We start from the raw sequence: 22,849 nt of genomic DNA on the forward strand, positions 1-22,849 counted from the left end.
AATAGGAGAGCGGATCTGGCATAGAATTGGCACTAAATAATATTAGCTCCATCACCTCTGTGATTAATACCCTTAATGTGTATAAACCAGACAATGTAACCACCAATATTTCTCTTTTGTCCCCAATTATTTACATGGCTCTAAGAAAACAACTCCATGGTAATAAGGCTCTGCACCAAATCTCAGACCATATATATATAAATCATACACACACGTGTATATATATATACACACACATATATATGTATATAGAGAGAGAACAAGAGAGCTCTATATAGCTATATCAGTATACAGATAGATATAAAGATATACAGATAGGGAAAGAGACTGATGATACCTTCAGCCATTATTAGTGCAAATGGGCAAATTATTCAACCTCACTGAGACTCCGCTTTTGGGGAGATTTCTATTTAGTTGGTTTTTCAGGGTTTTTTTGTTTTTTGTTTTTGTTTTTGTTTTTGTTTTTTTGGTTTTTTTTCATCTATAAAAGTGAATGTCTTGGGGCTGGGTTGTGGCTCAGTGGCAGAGCACTTGCCTAACATGTGTGAAGCACTGGGTTCGATTCTCAGTACCACATATAAATAAATAAAGGTCCATCAACAACTAAAAAATATTTTTTAAAAACGTTAATGTCTTACTTTGCCTGTTTCTTTGAAAAGCTCCATTATGGATATGGATTAAACAGCCACTGCTAATATAGGAATGAAGGTATGTTTAGTTGAACAGAAATGCTGGGAAGTAATGCTTTGCAACTGAAGAGGTTAAAATATGCTATTCTGACATACTAAGCTAGATACTTGAAAAATAGCATGTTCAAAACGATCACTTTCACCTATTTCTTAAAAGATAGAATTCTCATGTGAAAGACACTGTCCTTATCCTCAAGGATGAGAAGTTGAAACCAAGAGAATTCCATACAAATCTTGATAACTCATCTTTTAAGCCTACCCAAATGATTTAGTTACTTCTTCACAAGTATTATTTGTCTAATCCAGTATATAAGTAAATGGCCCTGCTTCTTTAGGTCCTTATTTCCCTGTTAGTTTCCAGTACCACATTTGTACTATCCATTTCTCCTGTTAATCTATCTTTATGTCACTTTAATTCTAGGACCCAGCTGGAAACCTAAGAAAATGGAGGAGGAAGTTTTCCTCTTCCTAAACATCAACGAAGCATGTAAAATCATGATTAATTTTATATTATAAGGTGTCCTTCAGACGTTTTTAAAGGTGGGTAGTCAAGTTTCTAACATGCAGTACACTGAAACACAACTGCCAAAAATTCTCCTAATTCCATCACTTTAAAAAGTTCAATCTTGCCAAATTGAAAACAAGCTGTCCAGAAGCCTTTGGTTTCGGACTAGGGTGGCATCGCTGATCTCTCTTGTTCTGATTGTGCTGCTACTGGTTCCTCCAGCTCTCTAGCCTGCAGATGGCCATTGTGGACTATCCTGATTGTGTAAGCCAACCTAATAAATCCCCTTTTTATAATCATAAAAAAAAAGAAAAGAGAACAAGCTGCAGGAGCCAGGAATGGATACAAAATTAAAACATAAGGACATTTCCTTGCCTGCTCTAACCTGTATTTCCGCTTCAAACTACACTGACGCCCCTCAGCATACAACCTTCACCCGCGGGCGAGCGTAAACAGTACCACCCAACTTTGGTGTGAAAGGGGGAACAAGGAAACGTTAATTAATTAATTAATTAAAAGACGGTGCACGCTCCTAAAGCGCTCCAATGTGAGAAAAGTGGAAAAGAACCGTTCGTAGTCTTCTCGCGAGAATAAAGGTTAACAAGCCACGTCAGAGTCTAAACATCACGGCTCCGAGCGACAGGTGCTGGAACAAACCGGCGTTGAAAGACTGCCGGCGCGGGGCCACTTTGGGGGGCAGGAGTTCCGCCGGAAGAGCGGTTGGTTTCGTAACTTCCGGCTGGTTTTCTGTGGGCGGGGTTCGCGCTGTGTGTGAACTCGAGTGGAAATGGCTTGCGCCGCTGCACGGTCTCCGGCAGACCAAGACAGGTGAGTTATGAGGCGGGTAGAAAGGTGGGGGGTGCTTGCGATACCGCAGATGCTGTGCCGCCATTCCCCACCGTTAGACCTAAAGAGCCGCTTCGCCCTTTGAGCTCGGCGTGAGCCTCAGACTCCGCGCCTCTCCCCGGCCGGGAAGTCTGCAGTCCCAAGCTTTTCGCTGAAATCCCGAGCTTAGCTCAATCTTTGTATCTGAAAAAAAGGATTTAGGGTGCTACGAAAACATGAGATAACAACGTTTTTAGTACCTCCGACGCCGTGCTTTCGTGCAATGAGTGGGCTCCACCCTCAGGAACTTCTGACAGGCCTCTGTGCCTAACGTAACAGTTACCGCATCCTTTTTGTTTTCGTTGTTGTTTTTAACCTTCCCAAACCAATTATATTTTGTTTTTCCGTAAGGTAACCAATAGTTTTCTCTTTAGGTGAATTAAGTAAAAGGCAGTTTATACTGTTATTATTAAGTAATAGTATAGATGTACCTGCCACGAAGATGATGGCTGGATGCATGTTTTGAAACACTGCTCTAGTTATAACAGCTTTGCTTTCTGTGTGTCAGGTTTATTTGTATATATCCTGCTTACTTAAATAACAAGAAGACCATCGCGGAGGGAAGGAGGATCCCCATAAGTAAGGTGAGCGGTGGCTGGTACCTAGGATGGGGGAGGTTGTCCTAACAGGCCACAAAGTCGTCTTCTATTTCGTTGCGTTTCTTAAAGGCCTGAGGAGAACAGCAGCCAAAATTTGAGTGCTTTCCTTAATACTGGTGAAACCAGAGAGACGCTATTGCATAGGTTGAAGGGGTTTTTGAAATGGTTCATAATGAAGCTATGTTTGTAAAGAAAGTGGCGTGGGGGGTGTCTGGAGCATTTACACTTTTTTTTAACCATAATTATGACAACATTCTCCATTCTCCTTAATAAAGAAAATCAAAATTACTTCATTGTACAATAAAATGCCTTTGCAGTTGAGTTGGTGTTTTTTTGTTCTATTTTGGCCTCAGGGATTGAACCCAGGGTTTCTTAGCCACTGAGCCACATCCCAGCCCTATTTTTATTTTTTGAGACAGGATCTAAGTTGCTTAGGGCCTCCCTCAGTTGCTGAGGCTGGCTTTGAACCTTTGATCCTCCTGCCTCAGCCTCCCTAGTGGCTGCGATTACAGGCTTGTGCCACTACAATCAGCTCTACAGTTGAGTTTCTTTAAATATGTGAATAAAGGCTTGCAGAAAATGCAGCCTTATTGAGTGTAGTCTTCATTATCTTTTTTCATTTAAAGGGGTAAATTCACTTTAAAATTAATACTTTTTAAAGGTAAGAAGCAGGTACTGGGGTTGTAGCTTAGTAGTAGAGTGCTTGCAACAGGGGGGAATAAAGGAAAGGAGGGAGTTATGAAGTCTTCATACTTTTTGAATAGGGAACTCAAGTTTTCAGGTGGTCTGTTGGCTTAAGTTTGGAAAGTGCCTAATCCCAAATGAAAGACATGTTCTTTTTTTGTTTTGTTATGTTGTTTGTAACGGATATTGAACCTAGGGGTGCTTTACCACTGGTAAAAATTATTTTTAAAAAAATTATTTTTAATTTTGAGACAGGGTCTCACTAAGTTTCTGAGGCTGGTCTCAAACGTGGGATCTTCCTGCCTCAGCCTCCCCCGTTGCTGAGATTACAGGCCTGCACCACCATGCCCAGTGTGTCATATTCTATATTTATTTATTTATTGGTGGGGGGGTACCTTGGATTGAACTAAGGGGCACTCGACCACTGAGCCACATCTCCAGCCCTATTTTTTATTTTATTTAGAGATATCGAGTCTCACCAAGTTACTTAGCACTTTACTCTTGCTGAGGCTGGCTTTGAACTCACGATCCTCCTGCCTCAGCCCCCCCCCCCCACACCCCTAGCCGCTCGTATTACAGTCATGTGCTGCTACGCCCAGCCATATTCTACATTTAAAGAGTCATTTACATTTTATAATCTAATGACAAGTTTAAGGCAACTTGATCTGAAGCAATGAATTAAATATTTTTATATTATTTAATATCTCTCATTTTGCTGTTGCTTCAATATGTAAAGTCTGCTTTGCTGCCTCAGGTGAAAAGAAAGATACTTTGGCACTTGTTCAGAATAATGCCAGACGTCAAGCCACTGTGACAGATTCTCTCTGAAGAATGACTGAATTCTTTTAAGCTTTATATATAACATATAAACATAATAGTTCAATTAATTTTCACAATGGGAGGGTATCCAGTCCACAAACTTTAAAAACATTATCAGCTTATAGGAAGATTCTTTATATCCCTTCTCACTCACTGTCCCCTCCACATATGTTCACTTATATAAGGATAACCACTATCCTGATTTCTAGCACCGTAGATTATACTTGTTTGTTCTTGAATTTTATGTAAATAGGATTATTCACTGTGTACTTTTATGTCTTTTTATCACTGAACTTTAAGCTTATAAGATTGGTCCACATTTTTGAGTGTTGCCTTTTGATGTTTTATTGCTGGTGATTGAACCCAGGGCCTTGGGCATGCTTAAGCATGTGTTCTCTCATTGAGCTAACTCCTAAACCTTTGTGTGTAGTTTAATTCCCATTGCTCTATAGCAGTTTCACAACAGCAGCATCATCGACACTTTGAGCCTGATAATTCTTTTTATAGCAGTGTGTCCTGTGCATTTTTTAATGTTTAGCAGCATCCCTGGCTTCTACCTACTAGATGACTCTCCCACAGTTATCTCCAAGCATTGCCAAAGTCTGTCTTTTGAAAGAAAGACACATAAGTATGAATCAGTGTAATTCCCAGGAATTTTTAAAATTAAAATTGAAGGGCCAGACATCAGTGTTTATAGCAGCTGAATGCATAGTAGCTAACCTGTGGAATCAACCTAGATGCCCTTCAACAGATGAATGAATAAAGAAAATATGGTACATATACACAGTGGAATATTGCTCAGCCTTAAAGAATGAAATTATGGCATTTGAAAGTAAAAGGATGGAACTAGAGAATATCATGCTAAGTGGAATAAGCCAATCCCAAAAAACCAAAGACCAAATGTTTGCTCTGATAAGCAGATGCTGATCCATAGTGGGGACGTGTGGGGTAGGGAAGAATAAAGGAACTTGGGATTGTGCAGAGGAGAGTGAGGAGTGGTTGGGGTGGTAGGGATGGGAAGGGTGGTAGAATGAGACAGACATTATTACCCTGTATACAAGTATGATTACTGGTGTGACTCAGCACCTGTATAGCCAGAGGAATGAGAAGTTATGCTCCATTTGTGTACAGTGTGTCAAAATGGATTCTACTGTCATGAATAACCAATTAAAACAAATTGAAAAGAATTGAGGGCTGGGGTTGTAGCTCAGTGGTAGACCACTTGCCTAGCATGTGTGAAGCACTGGTTTGACTTGATTCTCAGCATCACATGTAAATAAATATATAAATAAAGTTCCATTAACAACTAAAAAATTATTTGAGAAAAAAAATTGAAAATGTTGTACCTACTAAGAAAAGATAGGGTTTAGGTACATGTTTTGATCATAGTATTTAAAGTGATTTACACAATTGTATAGCAGTATTCTCTTAAAGCTAAAACTATTTCGTGTTTTTGTTTTTATCTGTTCAGGCTGTTGAAAATCCTACAGCTACAGAGATTCAAGATGTATGCTCAGCAGTTGGACTTAATGTGTTTGTTGAGGTATGATGTGATTCTTCCTTCACTATTTTCTGTATTCATTTATATGATAACTTTCTTAAAAGCCTGTTTTTGTTTTATTTACATTAGAAAAATAAAATGTACTCTAGAGAATGGAATCGTGATGCTCAATACAGAGGCAGAGTCCGGGTCCAGCTCAGACAGGAAGACGGCAGCCTCTGTCTTGTACAGTTCCCATCACGTAAGCTTTTTTTAATGAATTAACTTTAGGAATGTGTTTTTTGTCTATGATACAACAGAGGTTCTAAAACTGACCTTTTGAAAGGTATAAATGAATTTATATTCTACAAATTAATTTAGAGAAAGACTGCCACTGATGGAAAGAGGTATAACAGTAGTTTTAATTTCTTTTAGGTTAAAAACCTCTGAGAATGTGATGAAACTTTTTCTGAGCATTTTATAAACTTCTGAAAGACCATCACTGCTCCCAGGTTAAAAGTATAAAAGTTAATAAATGGATAATGTTAGTAGTTATTCCAGATCTTATTTCTCTCATTAATAAATCTAAAGAGCAAGATTGAGTGAACAAAGAGATATTCATAGTATGGCATCACTCAGGTAAATTTAAAGATAAAATATTGCAGTTTATTGAAGATGAATATGTATGTTGCTTGTAGAAATGTTTTTACAATACACTGGAGGGACTGGGTTGTGGCTCAAAGGTAGAGTGCTTGCCTGGCATGTGTGAGGCACTAGATTCAATTCTCAGCACCACATAAAAATAAATAAACAAATAAAGGTCCATTGACAGCTAAAAAAATGTATTAAAAAATGTACTGGAAAGAGCCCACGTTTAAAACTGTGAGCAGTGGGAGTCGGGAGTGGAGACCTCAAGGGACTATTAGCATCATGTCCAATACTTTATTTTTTGAAAAACAAAACAAAACAAACTAGACACCAGTATAACAAAATATTAGTTCTAGGTATTGGTAAGGTAAGTGTTTATATGTTATTTATTTTTTTGAAATTTTTTTAGTTTTAAAACATACATTTTAATTTGAAGAAACAGCTGTTTATTTTTTTTTCCTTCAGTTTAATTAAACTGTTTAATTCAACTAAATACACTTTGGCAGGCAAATTGACAGTGTGATTGTTTTTAGTCAAATTCAGATAGATTAGTTCTCATAAACCAAATTCTGTCAAGATTGGTAGGTATTGCTACATATTTAAGATTCTGACTCAAATGTGACAGATAATACATTCTGATGTATTATTTTCTTCTCTGTGACATTTTCTTATACTGTCTCAAAAGACCAAAAGCAAAAATAGTTTTTGATTTGAAAATGGAGGTAAAAGTTGTGATTGAGAAAAAGGTTGCTTGTGGTTTCTAATTAGAAAATAGTAAGTCACTAAAAAGAGCAAAACTGAGGAGCTTGGTTTTTTGGAGTAGGGAAAGTACCTGGTTGGAGTGGGCATAGCAGTGGTGCATTTATGCATACATCGTCTGGGCATGTGAGGAAGATCTGTTCAGCTTAATAACATTTGGTTTTTTGTTAAAAGGCTGAGAGACCCTGTGTCTTTAGAAGCTTAGGTTACAATGGTAGTCTGACTCTTGTCTCCAGTTTGTTATATTTACATATATTCTTCATTGATCTTTCAGCCAATTACTAGAACCAAGACCATAATTTTTTTGTTTGTTGGGTTTTTGTTTTTGTTTTTTTGTTTTTTTTTTTTGGTTGTGGGGTTGAACCCAGGGGTGCTTTACCGCTGAGTTACATCCCCAGTCCTTTTAATTTTATATTTTTATAAAGTAAAATAAGAAAGGGTCTTATTTGAGAAAGAGTCTCACTAAGTTTCTGAGGCTGGTCTCAAACTAGTGATCCTCCTGCCTCATCAGCCTCTCAGGTTGCTGGGATTATAGGTATGTATTACTGCACCCAGCAAAACAGAATTTTTGTTTCAAACTTAATGTTTTATATTTTCATTTTGTTCACTTAATTATTTTTCTTGTTCTCAGTACATTTTCTCTAGCAGAAGCACTGATTTGAGCAACTTACTAACTTTATAATCATTTGATTATTTAAAATTACTTCCCATTTTCTTGGACTTTATGATACTCAAGTTAATGATCTTTTATGTCTTATTTCTTAGTTTGTACACTAAACCTAACTTCTGGTTCCTAGGTAAATCAGTAATGTTGTATGCAGCAGAAATGATACCTAAACTAAAAACAAGGACACAAAAAACAGGAGGTGGTGACCCAAGTCTTCAACAAGGAGAGGGAAGTAAAAAAGGGAAAGGAAAGAAGAAGAAGTGATCTGGTACGAGCAGCAAGTATATGGTCCTACTGTACGAGACGTGAATGGAGACTTCTTTGTATCTGAGGGAAACAGCTTTTTGTTTGCATCATTTGACTGAACTGGGAACATTTATGCCTTCCATCTTCATCATCAGAGTTGACAATGAAATAAATAAATCAGAAGTTTGCATCTAGCATTTATGCAGTATAAAAGACAAGATTTTTTGTTGCTTTAGAGGTTTTGTTTTATCTTTCAATGAAGAGGTTTTATGGAAGAAAGAATATTTTTAAATGAACAGTGGACTGTCTCCTAAGTTACTTGAAATCCTGTTTGTCCTCTATGTAAATGTATTGTGTCGGATAAATGTTTAATAAGATTTGAAATACACATTTTGTTCACCTTTTAAGTCAATGAAATAAAATTTTCAAAATGACTTTTGTAACTTTTGCTTATGAAACAATTAATACCAGTAGATGAGGCATTAAAGGAGAGTAAAATAGGTAGTGTAAACTTGAACAGTGTGAACCTACAAGAGAAGAAAATGGTAACTCTTCTTATAAGAGTTTGGAGATCGTATTCTTTGAATAAGTTACAGTAATCAAATTGTTCAATTGCTGGAGTTTGTCATATGGAAAGTCCCTAAGCTTTAAATTTGCTGATTTTTTTAGGTTTAAAAATGTTTACACTGGAGTCCTAAAAATTATCTTGAAGTAACTGAATTGGAAAGGTCCTTCAGAATTTCAGAGTACTTTTCTAAAAGTGATGATTTTAAGCTATACCAGTTCCTGTTCTTCCTGAGGGAGAAGGAGCTCTTCCTTGAATTCTATGAGCTACTTCATCAACTTCCAGCACGTCCATTTTCTGTAATTTTTATTACTTGTGATCAAACAATCCCAACTGATTCTGAAACAAGCAAACCCCAAGATTCCAGTTGCTCAGAATCCTGAACCTGGGCTATATAGCAAGATTCTGTCTAAAAAAAAAACAACAAAAAAGAGTGTTTTCATTTGTTTAATATTTTGCTCCTTAAAAAGTTATAGTGAAGATAATGTAGCAGATTACATAAATATATAAGTACTGGAGTTGGGGGGTATATGTAAAACATGATTCGGGGCTTCCCTCTGTGGAAAGGTAGATCTCTTAGGAATATGATTGGCTGCGAAGTAGAAAACAATGAGTCGATGAGGAATATAAGCAGCACTTTTTTGGGAGGAGGTGGCAGCCGGAGGAGGGAGGCGCAACCACTGAGCTACATCCCCAGCCCTTTTTATTTCTGATTTTGAGACAGAATCTCACTAAGTTTCTGAGGATGGCCTCAGGTTTGCCATCCTGCCTCCACCTCCTAGGTTGCTGGGGTTGCAGGCTTGCACCACCACACCCAGCTGCTATTTTACTGTTTTTTGGATAACATAAACCCAAAGGAGGTTATTATAGTTGTTGGTTCAGCTCTTGGTGATGCCCTTTGTGTCTTTCTACTTCACTGTCAATGGCATGTTTCTGACATTCTTATGCTTGTCATTTTAAGTTTATGAAAGGGCTGACATGGCACCAAACTTTTACATGAGAGTGTAAGGAACGAAAAAGCTATGCTAGCAACTTCTGGATCCCTTTAAAAAGAAGGCAAGTCAGGAACAATGGTACACCTGTAATCCCAGTGATGTGGGAGCCTGAGGCAGGAGAACAGCAAGTTAGCAAGACCCTGGCTCAAGAAATAAAAAGGGTTGGGGATGTAGGTCAGTAGTAAAACTCTCCTGGGTTCAATTCTCAGTACCATAAATAAATAATAAATAGAATCAGGTGCAGTGGCACATCAGCAACTCAGGAAGATGAGTCAGGAGGATGGCAATTTCAAGGCCAGTTTCATTGACTTATTCACACCGTCTCAAAATGTTTTTAAAAAATGTGGGGGTGCTGCAGATATAGCTCAGTGGTGAAGCACCCCTGGGTTCAACCCCCAGTATCAAATAAAAGGAAAGAAAGCAAAAAAATATTTAAAGTCCTTCCCAGAAGTCTTAAGTCTCAAGAGCTGTGGCACGTGTCTATCTCTAGCTTCAAGGAAGGCTGGGAAAGTGAATATATAGTTTTTTCAACCCTATTAGTAGAGGCATCTAAGGAAGAAAGTAGTTGATGGATACTGAAGCAGCAAACTTGAAAATTGTCTCACAGAAAGATGACTGGAATCTAAACTTGTGGAGTAATAATATTTCCAAGTTTTAGAACTACTTCTGTAGCAATATATTGCTGTTTTCTTATGCAATTGGCACAGAAAGGAACTTTTCTCATTTGCCAATAGTAAGTTAAAAATTGGAATCTTTTTTCCAATGAGCAAGGTTGAGCATTTGCTCATATGTTGAGATGCTATTTGTATTTATTTCACTGTTATTATCCTTTGCCCACTTCTTAAGGATTTCATTATGAAAATTGTACAGAATTTGAAGAGCTAGCTAGTTTTCAGTTTTAGGCACTAACTTCCATCTGTACAAAAAGGGGGGGTTTAGTTTTCCTTTCTCTCTTTTTCTCCCATCACACATGTTTCCCATCTTACCTATATATTTCATAATTTTAGTTACTAGTCATAGTTTACATTCTTATCATACATTTCATTAATAGCCATATTTATGCTACTCAAAAGTATGTTAAGGACTGGGGATGTAACTCAGTGAGTGGTAGAGCACTTGCCTAGCATTCATAAAGACTCAGGTTTGATTCCCAACACCATCAAAAAAAAAGAAAAAAAGAGATGGTCACAGGTCCAGCAGAACTGGGCTCCCTTGGATACTTGTAAAAAATGCAATCTCTGGGCCAGCCCACAATTCAGATATATGTAGAGGGACCCCAGGTGATCCTTAGGCACATTAAGCAGAAGAAGTATGCTAGGTTTGTTTCCTGGACTTACTTTTTCTTTTGAACTAGTTATTGGTTTGTTCTTTCATTTGCTTAGTTTTAAAAATATTTTGTCACTAATTACAAATTGTCAATTATAAAAATGTCCTTTCAAAAAATTTGTTCACATCAGGTAGTTTATTAATTTCATCCTTTTAAAGCTTCAGGAGCCCTTTGCCTGGCTCTGATCTCTTACCTTTCTGACCTAGTGCACAGCTGCTCTCAGGGTTCGCTCTCTGCCATCTTCTGGAATATGACTCATGTCACTGTGTTTTGGAAGTTAGTATATTCCTTGTATTCCTCTTTCTTCTATTATTGTGTTTGTGTGTAGCTTATCTTCATGATCTTCCTGAGGGGGAAAAATGCAAGGGAGATAACTGTTCCTAGACCTTGCATGTATGGAAATAACATCCAAGCTAGTCATTTTATTTCAGAAAGTCAAGAGAATTTCTTTATGGTCTTCTGACCTCTGTTGTAGGTAAAGGGAAGTTCAAGCCATTCTAGTTCATGATCTTTTGTGACCCACGAAACTCATCTGGATCTCAGTATTCTGAAACGACAGGGTGCTTTGGGTTGTTTTTTTGTCCGTTGTTCTGAGTTAGCTAGCCAACCCTTTGAATTTGGAAACTTGGGTTCTTCAGTTCTGGGAAATTTTCTTGCAAATTTTGCTGATGATTTTTCTCTCATTTTTTACTCTTTCTTTGGAACTTATTTGAAACATTAGGCCTGCTGGACTAGTCCTCAAATTTTCCTTTTTTCCTCTTCACTTTCTTTGCTTTTAAGTTCTACTACCTATATCTTCTCAGCTATATCTTTCAACCTTTCTTATTGAATTTTTCATTTATCTTTTCAATTTCTCTAAGCTCTTTTGGCATCTGCAAGTTTCCTTTTTCTACATTCTATTCTTATATATGTAATTCTTATTTCTCATGGTATAATTTATACCCTTATGAAATTCCTTTTTTTGTTGTTTTTATTTTGATCCCTTTCATATTAAGTGACTTTTTTCTTGGATTGCTGAGGTTATTTTAAGAGTGAAAGACCATTTGGAAGACTGAAGCAGTAAGATTGCAGATTTGAGGCCAGCCTGGGCAACTTAGTGAGACCATGTCTCAAAAAGGTAGGGATGTAGCTCAGTGGTAGAAAACTTACGTGTGAGGCCCTGAGTTCTATCCCCAGTTCAGCAAAAAAATGACGAGGAGAAAAAAAAGAAGTTCTGAACACATATGCAGTTTTGCAGCCTATGAGCTTCACTAAGGCGATATCTTGCTCCTTTGCTATTGGAAGAATTTCCAGTATCAGAGATCGTAATTGACTTTCTCAGAAAGGAGTATTAAAGTATTTCATTAAGATAAAGGTCTTCTTGGAGCCTAGTGAAAGAAAAAGCTGGGGAGGGAAAGTCAGTCTCAGCATTTAACCATTCATTTAATACAATAGCCCTCCCTCAGCTCTGCCTGTGTCTCTCCCATTCTTATGGTCTCCAGAGGATAAACCTCCATTCTTTTACCTAGATGGGGAAAGGGTAGAGTTTCACCAATCCTCCTTATTTTAGCTCCCTCTTAAGATTACTTTGGGCAGTTAGTTTTTTATTTGTTCTAATTAGTTATACATGACAGTAGAATGCACTTTTGACACATTGTGCACAAATGGAGCATAACTTCTCATTCCTCTGGTTATACAGATGCAGAGCCACACCAGCAGTGTAATCATACCTATATATAGGGTAATTATGTCCATCTCATTTTTCCCATTCCACCGCCCCACCCCCTCACTTCCCTCTGCACAATCCAAAGTTCCTTCATTCTTCCCTACCCACCCCCCACTATGGATTACCAACTGCTTATCAGAGAAAACATTTGGCCTTTGGTTTTTTTACGATTGGCTTAATTTACTTAGCATGATATTCCCTAGTTCCATCCATTTACTTGCAAATGCCATAGTTTCATTCTTCTTTAAGGCTGAGCAATATTCCACTATGTATATGTACCACATTTTCTTTATCCATTCATCTATTGAAGGGCATCTAGGTTGGTTCCATAGTTTAGCTATTGTGACTTAAGCTGCTATAAACATTGATGTGGCTGTCACTGTAGTATGCTGATTTTAAGTCCTTTGGGTATAGACCAATGAGTGGAATAGCTTAGTCAAATGGTGGTTCCATTCCAAGTTTTCCCCCACATCCTCACCAACACTTATTATTGCTTGTATTCTAGATAATTGCCATTCTGACTGGAGTGAGATGAAATCTTAGAATAGTTTTGATTTGCATTTCTCTAATTGCTAGAGATGATGAACATTTTTTCATATGTTTATTGATCGATTATATTTCTTCTGCAAAGTGTCCGTTCAGTTCCTTAGCCCATTTATTGATTGGATTATTTGGGTTCGTGTTAAGTTTTTTGAGTTCTTTATATATCCTGGAAATTAGTGCTCTATCTGAGATGCGTATGGTAAATATTCTCTCCCACTCTGCAGGCTCTCTCTTCACATTATTCTTTCTTTTGCTGAGAAGAAGCTTTTTAGTTTGAAAACACCCCATTTATTGATTCTTAATTTTATATCGTGTGCTTTAGGAGTCTTGTTAAGGAAATCAGGTCCTAAATGAATATGATGAAGATTTGGGCCTACTTTTTCTTCTGTTAGGTGTAGGGTCTCTGTTTTAGTGCCTAAGCCTTTGATCCACTCTGAGTTGATTTTTGTGTAGGGGGAGAGATAGAGTTTTAATTTCATTTCATTACATATGGATTTTTTGAACAGGCTATCTTTGCTCCAAGGTATATTCTTGGCGTCTTTGTCTAGTATGAGATAACTGTATTTTTGTGGGTTTGTCTCTGTGTCTTCTACTTTATACCATTGGTCTACATGTCTGTTTTGGTGCCAATACCGTGCTGTTTTTGTTACTATGGCTCTGTAGTGTAGTTTAAGGTCTGGTAGTGTGATGCCTCCTGCTTCACTCTTCTTGCTAAGGATTGTCTTGGCTATTCTGGGTCTCATTTTTCCAAATGAATTTCATGATTGATTTTTCAGTTTCTATGAAGAATGTCATTGGGATTTTAATAGGTATTGCATTGAATCTGTATAACACTTTTGTAGTATGGCCATTTTGACAGTATTAATTCTGCCCATCCAAGAGCATGGGAGATCTTTCCATCTTCTAAGGTCTTCAACTTCTCTTTAGTGTCCTGTAGTTTCCATTGTAGAGGTCTTTCACCTCTTTTGTTAGATCGATTCCCAAGATTTTTTTTTTTTTTTTTTTTTTTTATTGTTGTTGTTGAGTCTACTGTGAATGGGGTAGTTTTCCTAATTTCTTTTGCAGTGGATTCATCACTTATGTATAGAGATGCATTTGATTTATGGGTATTGATTTCATAACCTGCTACTTTGCTGAATTCATTTATGAGTTCTAGAATTTTTTGATGGAATTTTTTGGATCTTCTAAATATAGAATCATGTTGCCAGCCAATAGTGATCATTTGAGTTCCTTTCCTATTGGTATCCCTTCAATTTCTTTCATCTGTCTGGCAGGAGTTTCAAAGACTATGTTGAATAGAAGTGGTGAAAGAGGGCATCTCTGTCTTGTTCCAGTTCTTAGAGGGAATGCTTTCAATTTTTCTCTATTTAGAATGATGTTAACTTTGGGCTTAGCATAGATAGCTTTTACAATGTTGAGGTATCTTCCTACTATCCCTAGTTTCTCTAGTGTTTTGAACATGAAGAGGTGCTGTATTTTGTCAAATGCATCTATTGAGAAAATCACATGAATCTTGCCTTTAAGTCTGTTAATGTGATGTACTATGTTTATTGATTTCCATATGTTGAACCAACCTTGCATCCCAGAGATGAACCCCACTTGGTTGTGGTGAACTATCTTTTTAATATGTTTTTATATACAGTTTGCCAGAGTTTTATTGAGAATTTTTGCATCTATGTTCATGAGGAATATTGGTCTGAAGTTTTCTTTCCTTGATGTGTCTTTGTCTGGTTTTGGTATCAGGATGATACTAGCCTCATAGAATGAATTTGGAAGGGTCCCAGCCTTTTCTGTTCCATGGAATAATTTGAGGAGTCTTGGTGTTCATTCTTGTTTGAAGGTCTTGTAGAACTCGACTGAGAATTCTTCTGGTCCTGGGCTTTTCTTGGTTGGTAGGCTTTTGATGGCTCTTCTACTTCATTGCTTGAAATTGATCGGTTTAAATTGTGTATGTCCTCCTGAATCAGTTTGGGTAGATCATATGTCTCTAGAAATTTGTCAATGTCTTCAAGTGTTTCCATTTTATTTGAGTATAACTTTTCAAAATAGTTTCTAATTATCGTCTTTCAGTAGTGTGTCTTGATATTTCCTTTTTCATCACAAATTTTAGTAATTTGAGCTTTCTTTCTCTTTGTTAGTGTGACTAAGGGCTTATCAATTTTGTTTATTTTTTCAAAGAATCAGCTTTTTGTTTTGTCAATTTTTTCAGTTGTTTCTTTTGTTTCAATTTTATTGATTTCAGCTCTGATTTTAATTATTTTCTGTCTTCTAATTCTTTGGGTGTTGATTTGTTCTTTTTCTGGGGTTTTGAAATGTAATGTTAGGTCATTTATTTGTTGACTTTTTATTCTTTTAATGTATGAGATCAATGCAATGAACATTCCTCTTAGCACTACACTTCACAGTGTTCCAGAGATTTTGATATGTTGTATCAGTGTTCTCATTTACCTGTAAGTATTTTTTAATTTCCTCCCTGATTTCTTGTGCTATCCATTCATCATTCAGTAGCATGCTTTTATTCTCCAGGTACTGGAGTATCTTCTATTTATTTTATTTTATTGTTGGTTTCTACTTTCATTCCATTATGGTCTGATAGAATGTAGGGTAAGATTTCTATTTTTTATTTGCTGAGACTTGCTTTGTGGCATAACATATGGTCTGTTTTAGAGAAGGATTCATGTACTATTGAGAAGAAAGTTTAATATGCTCGATGATGGATGAAATGCTCATGATGGATGAAATACTCTATATGTCTGTTAAGTCTAAAACACTGATTATATTATTTAGTTCTATAGTTTCTTTATTTAGTTTTTGTTTGAAAGATTTATCCAGTAGTGACAGAGGTGTGTTAAAGTCACACAGTATTATTGTGTTGTGGTCTATTTAATTCTTAAAATTGAGAAGGATTGGTTTAATGTACATAGATGTCCCATTGTTTGGGGCATATATATTTATGATTGTTATGTCTTGTTGATGTATGATTCCCTTAAGCAGTATGAAATGACTTTCTTTATCCCTTCTGACTAACTTTGGTTTGAAGTCCACTTTGTCTGATGTGAGGATGGAAACCCCTTCTTGTTTACATAGTCCATGTGAGAGACATTTTTTTTCCCAACCTTTCACCTTCAGTCTATGGATGTCTTTTCCTAGTGAGTCTCTTGAAGACAGCATATTATTAGGGTTTTTTTTTTTTTTTTTAAATCCAATCTGCCAGTCTGTTTCTTCTGATTGATGAGTTTAGGCCATTACCATTCAGGGTTATAATGGAGATAGGACTTGTATTCCTGGTCATTTTGTTTTATTTCTGGCTTTTAACTTAGTTTCTTCTTTGATTAACCTTTCCTTCAGTGTAGTTCATTCCTTTACTGGTTTTCAGTTTTGTTTTGTTTTGTTTTTTTCATTTCCTCATGGAATATTTTGCTGAGAATGTTCTGTAGTGCAGTCTTTCTAGTTGTGAATTCTTTTAACTTTTGTTTATCATGGAAGGTTTTTATTTCATCTTCAAAGCTGAAGCTTAATTTTTCTGGATATAAAATTATTGGTTGGCATCCATTTTCTTTTAGAGCTTGTTATAGTTATTCCTCCTGGCATTGAGGGTCTGGGTTGAAAAATCAGCTAAGATCAAATTGGTTTCCCCCATATGTAATTTGACTTTTTTCTCTCACAGTCTCTAACATTCTATCCTTATTTTGTAGGTTAGTCATTCTCATATAATGTGCCTTGGTGTGGGTTTGATGTAATTTCGTACATTTGGGGTCCTGTAAGCCTCTTGTAGTTGATTTTCCATTTCATTCTTTAGATTTGGGAAGTTTTCTGATATTACATCATTGAAAAGACTGTGCTTTCCTTTGGTTTGTATCTCCATGCCTTTGTCTATTCTGATAAATCTTAAATGTGGTCTTTTCATATTATCCCATATTTCTTGGAAGTTCTATTCATGTTTTCTTGCCACCTTCTCTATGAGGTCACCTTTATTTTCAAGATTGTATATTTTGTCTTCATTGTCTGAGATTCTGTCCTCCAAGTAGTCTAGTCTGTTGATGATACTTTCCATTGAATTTTTAATTTGGTTTATTGTTTCCTTCATTTTGATGATTTCTACTTGATTCTTTATAATCTCTGCCTCTTTATTGAAGTGATTTTCACTTCCTGTATTTTCTTTCCAAAACCATCTTTTATTTCAAAGATCAATCTGTGTATTTTCTAAACTCCATCTCTGACATATCTTCTACTGTGTTGGCTATGGATTCTATTGTTGGAACATCTTGGTCTGTTTGAGACACTCAGTTCCCTTGTTTTTTCATGTTGTTTGTGTGTCTTCTCATCTAGCAGTATGGAGCTTAGGCAGTACAGATTCTACCCTGTAGTCTTATAGTGTCCCTGAAGGCTTCCAGTACCTCACCTTTAAGAGGGTGACCAGTATTAACAGCACCCAATGCAAATGATATACCACCTTAAACCAAATGACTCCTAGTAAGGCATTTACAGTTTTGTCACAATAGACAGAAATGAAGTGCTCAATTTTTGACTAAAATATAAACAGTAAGTTTGCTAAAAGGGCTTACCATTTCAAATGATGGACAATGAAGGAACAGAAGTAGTGTAAGATGTGATGTTTGTGAGGGAGAGGGAGAGAAGATAGAGGTAAAAATTTATAGTAAGAGTGAGGGAGGAATTAATAGAGGTTGGCTTGTTAGTATGAGAGAAGTGAGAAAGAGAATCGAGGAAGACAGGTAGGTAAGAGAAAAAATATGTACAGATTTTTTTTAAAACAAAAATATAAGAATATACAACAAAACTAATATACTATTTAAACATCCCATTTCAATAAATTGATGCATAAAAAAATTTGGATTCAAAGATGGTAGAGGTGTAAGACAGGGCAAAAAAAAAAAAAAAGAAGGAAAGTCACAATGGAAAATTGAATGATTGTTTCCATTGGCTTTCAAAATTTTCTCAGCTTCCCTTCTCCACCAATTGGTGGGATTGTCTGAAGTTTGATGTTAGCTCCAGTCCATTGGGTGCTGGACAGGTTGGGTGGGTGAGAGGATGGCAAGGTGCCTTCACACTCCCTTACAGTCTTCCCACTCGTTGTAGCTGGCCCCTTCCATCCCTGCACACTTCAGGACTCACTGAGCTGGAGGGAGCCCAGTTTTCTCCAGTTTCTTCAACTTGTGCTCCTTACAGGGAACTTCCCCTATTCTCCAGCTTTCCACTGTCTTGCCAGTTGTTTGCACTGGCCCATGCAAACCCAGCTGCAATCTGATGGACCTGTCTTCTGTTTCCCCAAATTCTGCCTTGCTGCAGTCCCAAGATCTCAATGCCCTTTCAACTTGCAGAGACCATCACATAAAGGAGCAACCCTGCAAAAAGACAGCCAGAAGGCAACCACTACCACATGGAGCAGAAGAACCTCAGGTACAGCTAGATCTGCAGGTACCCCAGTATATCTCCAGACCATGGTGGCCATGCCCTGAGATGGCAGCAGCAAACCTGCAGGCCCTGACTGTTGTCCCAAGATGGTGGCAGCTGCACGTAACCAAACCTGCTGATATTGTGACTATGGACTTCCTGGCAACAGCGGGCAGTGGGCAGTAGGTGATCTACTGGCAGTCTGCAGGCAATCTGCAGTTTAACAGCTGGTGGACATTGGGCAGTGGGTGACGGGCAGGCAAATGGCAGATGATAGGCTGTGGTCAGCGAGTAATTGCGCTCAAAGGGCCGGGGATCACTGTGAATGGATGGGAGTAAATGCAGGGGATTAGTGGGCAGAGACAGTTGCCTTGCAGAGAAACTATTTCCTCTGCTTCAATCCCGAGTCACAGAGTGATAAGGAATGCAGGCTTCTTCTAGTTTGCCATCTTGGATCTACCCGGTTATGTTTTTTTCAAGTACATGAAATTTCCACTTTACTATACAGTTCACACTAGTTCAAATGACTTTCTCTACAACTATTCTAATTAAGCTGCTTTGGAATTTTTTGAGTCATCCCTAACAGTGTGGCTTTACCATTGACCTTGAAGCTAAACAACAATAACAAAAAGTTCCAAATGGCTAAACTTCTAAATGAATGGAATAAGAAATGGTCCTCAGATAATTAGGGATGTTGATCTCCATCAAGTCAGAATCTTCAAAGAAAGAAGGGCAGAACAAAAACATAAAGAAGCTTATGCAGCTTAAACCTGCCATAGTCCTAAACCCAAGAGATGCAAGGTAAAGCAACTTGCCTGCAAGCTAAATGAGTCTCAAGTATTTTCATCTAGTTGAGCTTTCAGAGATACCTAAAGACCTATCATTATGAATATGTTTACCTTCTTAGCTGTCATTGCATTATGTCTGAAGAGTTTAACACCTACTTCAAATGAAAGGTAAAAGAACACTTGCATGAGTGTGGTTTTCAGCAAGAGCATATTGTAAAAGCAAAGGCTAGCTGTACTAGTGCAGCCTTGAGGGAAGTTTCTCCCACAGAGCCGGAGTAGAACAGTCCTGCTAAAAACAGTAGTGCAGCCAGACATAATGGCACATACGTGTAGCCGCAGCGACTCCAGAGACTGAGGTAGGAGGATCACAAATTAAGGGTTGGGGTTGTGGCTCAGTGGTAAAGCACCCCTGGGTTAAATCCCTGGTACCTCCCCGTCTCCCAAAAAAGGTGGAATCCAAATAGTTAACGTAGGCAGAGACAGAAACATTCTTCCCCGTTTACAAACTGCCTGCTTAAAAAGGTAGTATTAAAATTTGTTATTTTTTAAAATTATTAGTTGATGTTGATGTGTTGTCCTAGCTGCCTGTAGTATCATATTAGGAATCTCATCAGAGATTGTACTAGAATATTCAACTCTTCCTTAATCAATTCGTCTGTTGAGGCTTCACATCTGAGCAGCTTCTTGCAGCGTGGGCACACCAGGAATTCCTGCAGCGCTGTGTGGAAGGTGCGGGGCAACTCTTTGGCCCTCCAGCTCTGATTTGCCAGCCCTATGCAGGTCAGTATAGGTCAACGAGGATGGCGACCAGTGCATGGCTGAGATGAGGCTGCAGCTGTGGTGTGCAGTCAGCAAACCGACCTCCCTGCGCCCTCCTCCGGCCAGCACAACTGCCACCCCTACCTGGTAATCCCTGGGCAGTTATTTTCTGGTATTTGGGGTGACTCTATGTCCCGAGACCAGGTATGGTAGGCAGACTACTGCCTCTCCCCAAAATATTAACACCCTAATCCCCACAACCTGTAAATAGGCTGGCAAAACAGGCTTTGCAAATGTGATTTAAATTAAGAATCCTGAAGAGATTATCCTGGAGTATCCAGGTGGACCCAATGTAATAAGGGTTCTTATAGAGGGAGGCAGGAATGTCAGTTTAGAAGTAGCAGTGAAACCCAGTGCATGCCTGTAATTCTAGCGACACGAGGCTGAGGCAGGTAGGAGGATCACAATTTCAAAGCCAGCTTCAGCAACTCAAATGCTGTTTCAAATAAATATTTTTTAAAGAGGAGGAAGGGGGACTGGAGATGTAGCTCAATGGTAAAGCTCTCGTGGGTTAACTCTCCAGTGCACCACCCCACGCACCCACCGAAAAGCAGCAGCGATGTTAGAAGCAGAGGTCACAATAAGAGAGATCCACAAGCCAAGGAATTCAGGCAACACCTAGAACCTGGAAAAAGGAAATGCAGGGGCTGGGGTTGTACTCATGATAGAGAGCTCACCTAGCATGTGTGGGACCCTGGGTTCGATCCTCAGCACCACGTAAAAGTAAAATAAAGGTATTGTGTCCACCTACAAATATTAAAAAAAAAAAAAAAAAAAAAAAAAAATTTAAAAAACAAAAAAAAACTCCTCTGCAGTCTCCAGGAGGAATACAGCCTAGTCAACCTACTTTGGACCTCCAGAACTGTAAGGTTATAAATATGTGTGATTTTAAGCCACTAATGTGTGGTGTTTTGTTACAGCAGCAATAAGCAACTGATAAACCAGGTGAACTAACTAACTGGGACGAACTCTAACTTGGAATTCTTGGCAATTTCAGGTGTTGGGGATTGAACCCAGGGCCTTGTGCTTGTGAAGCAAACACTCTACCAACTGAGCTATATCCCCCTTTTTCAGTGATTTCTGTTAGTGATTCTCAACACAGTTAGTTTTTATTTTTATGGATATATTTATATATTTTATCCTGGATTGAATCCAGGGGCGTTTAATCACTGATCCACATATCCAGACCTTTTTTATTTATTATTTTTTTTATTTTTATTTATTTTTTTGGGTGCTGGGGAATCGAACTCAGGGCCTTGTGCTTACAAGGCAAGCACTCTACCGACTGAGCTATCTCCCCAGCCCCGACCTTTTTTATTTTTATCTTTATTTTATTTTTGAGAAGTGTCTTGCTAAGTTGTTGACACTGGCTTTAAACTTGAAATCCTCCTGCCTCAGCCTCCCAATTCTCTAGGGTTACAGGTGTGCACTGCCCACACCCAGCCAACACAGGTAGTTTTTAAAGCATACTAGTACTTGAGTACCATTGTAGATTAATTAAATGTGAATTACTGTTAGTGAAGGCAAATACTAGTATTTTTTGAAAGATTAGGTGATGATGATGGTGGGTCTTGTTTTGTTACCCAGGCTGATCTCTTAACTCCTAGGCTAAGGCAAGCCTCCCACTTTAGCTTCCCAAGTAGTTGGGACTACAAGCATGCCTAACCCCTGGCTCCTCAGGTCGCAGGTGATTTTTTTTTTTTTTTATACTGGGGATTGAACCCTGGGGGACTCGGTCACTGAGCCACATCCCCAGCCCTGTTTTGTATTTTTATTTAGAGACAGGGTCTCACTGAGTTGCTTAGCACCTTGTTCTTGCTGAGGCTGGCTTTCAACTTGTGATCCTCCTGCCTTGGCCTCCTGAGCCACTGGGATTACAGGCATGCACCACTGCCTCACCTAGCACCTCAGTTGATTCTAATATTCATCCAGGTCTGAAAACCTCTGTACAAAGTGTAAAGATAGCATTTACCTAACCTAGTGTTTTTATGTCAGCACAGTTCCTGGGCTATGCACATTGCCTCAGACATTGGAATTAAAAAACATTTTGGGCCCCACACCAGACTACTGAATCAGAAACTGGCCATAGGGTCCAGCCATCTGTTTTAACAACAATCCCCTGCCTTGAAATGTGTTGCACACTAAGTTTGAGAACTACTGATCCAATCAAATAAACTTCTTATTGCTCTTAATTTGTTTTATTAGCACATATAAATTGTACATAGTAATGGGTTCAGTGTGATATTTGCATACATACATACAGCATGCACTGATCAAATCCAACCCACCCTTTTTCCACCCACACTCACCACTCTTCCTTACTAATCCCTATTAATCACTATTCTACTTTCAGGTTGTTTTTTTTTTTTTTTAATCTTCCACATATGTAAGGAATCTTTCCATGTAAGGTTTATTTCATTTGACACAGAATCCTCCATTTCCAACGATTTTACTGTAAATAACAATTCTTCTTTATGGCTGCATTTTCTTTATCCATTCATCTATTGATGGGCACCTAGGTTCATTTCGTATCTTAACTATTGTGAATAGCGTAGCAATAATATGGGCATGCAGGTATTGCTTTGGTATGCTGACTCATGTCCTTTGGATATATGACCAGATAGCTAGATCATATAGTAGGTCTATTTTTTTGTTTTTTGAGAAAACTCCATACTTTTCTCTATAATGGCTGTACTAATTTACATTCCCACCAA

At 37.9% G+C, this 22,849-nt stretch overlaps 1 protein-coding gene across 2 annotated transcripts; it reads left to right on the plus strand.

The window, feature by feature from the left end:
- The first annotated feature begins 1,921 nt into the window (after positions 1 to 1,921).
- Positions 1,922 to 8,415, plus strand: Srp19 (signal recognition particle 19). 2 transcript variants are annotated; one of them, XM_047555978.1, is made up of 5 exons: positions 1,922 to 2,022; positions 2,588 to 2,663; positions 5,653 to 5,724; positions 5,812 to 5,923; positions 7,866 to 8,415. In XM_047555978.1, exons 1-5 carry the CDS (start codon positions 1,982 to 1,984, stop codon positions 7,997 to 7,999), a joined length of 435 nt encoding a protein of 144 aa, XP_047411934.1. In that variant the 5' UTR covers positions 1,922 to 1,981; the 3' UTR covers positions 8,000 to 8,415. The 2 variants fall into 2 exon arrangements, with proteins under 2 accessions (XP_047411934.1, XP_047411935.1); XM_047555979.1 differs by lacking the exon at positions 7,866 to 8,415 and adding an exon at positions 6,097 to 7,376.
- Positions 8,416 to 22,849: the final 14,434 nt, after the last annotated feature.

The sequence above is a fragment of the Sciurus carolinensis genome, chromosome 6 (assembly GCF_902686445.1).
Source record: "Sciurus carolinensis chromosome 6, mSciCar1.2, whole genome shotgun sequence".
NCBI lineage: Eukaryota > Metazoa > Chordata > Mammalia > Rodentia > Sciuridae > Sciurus > Sciurus carolinensis.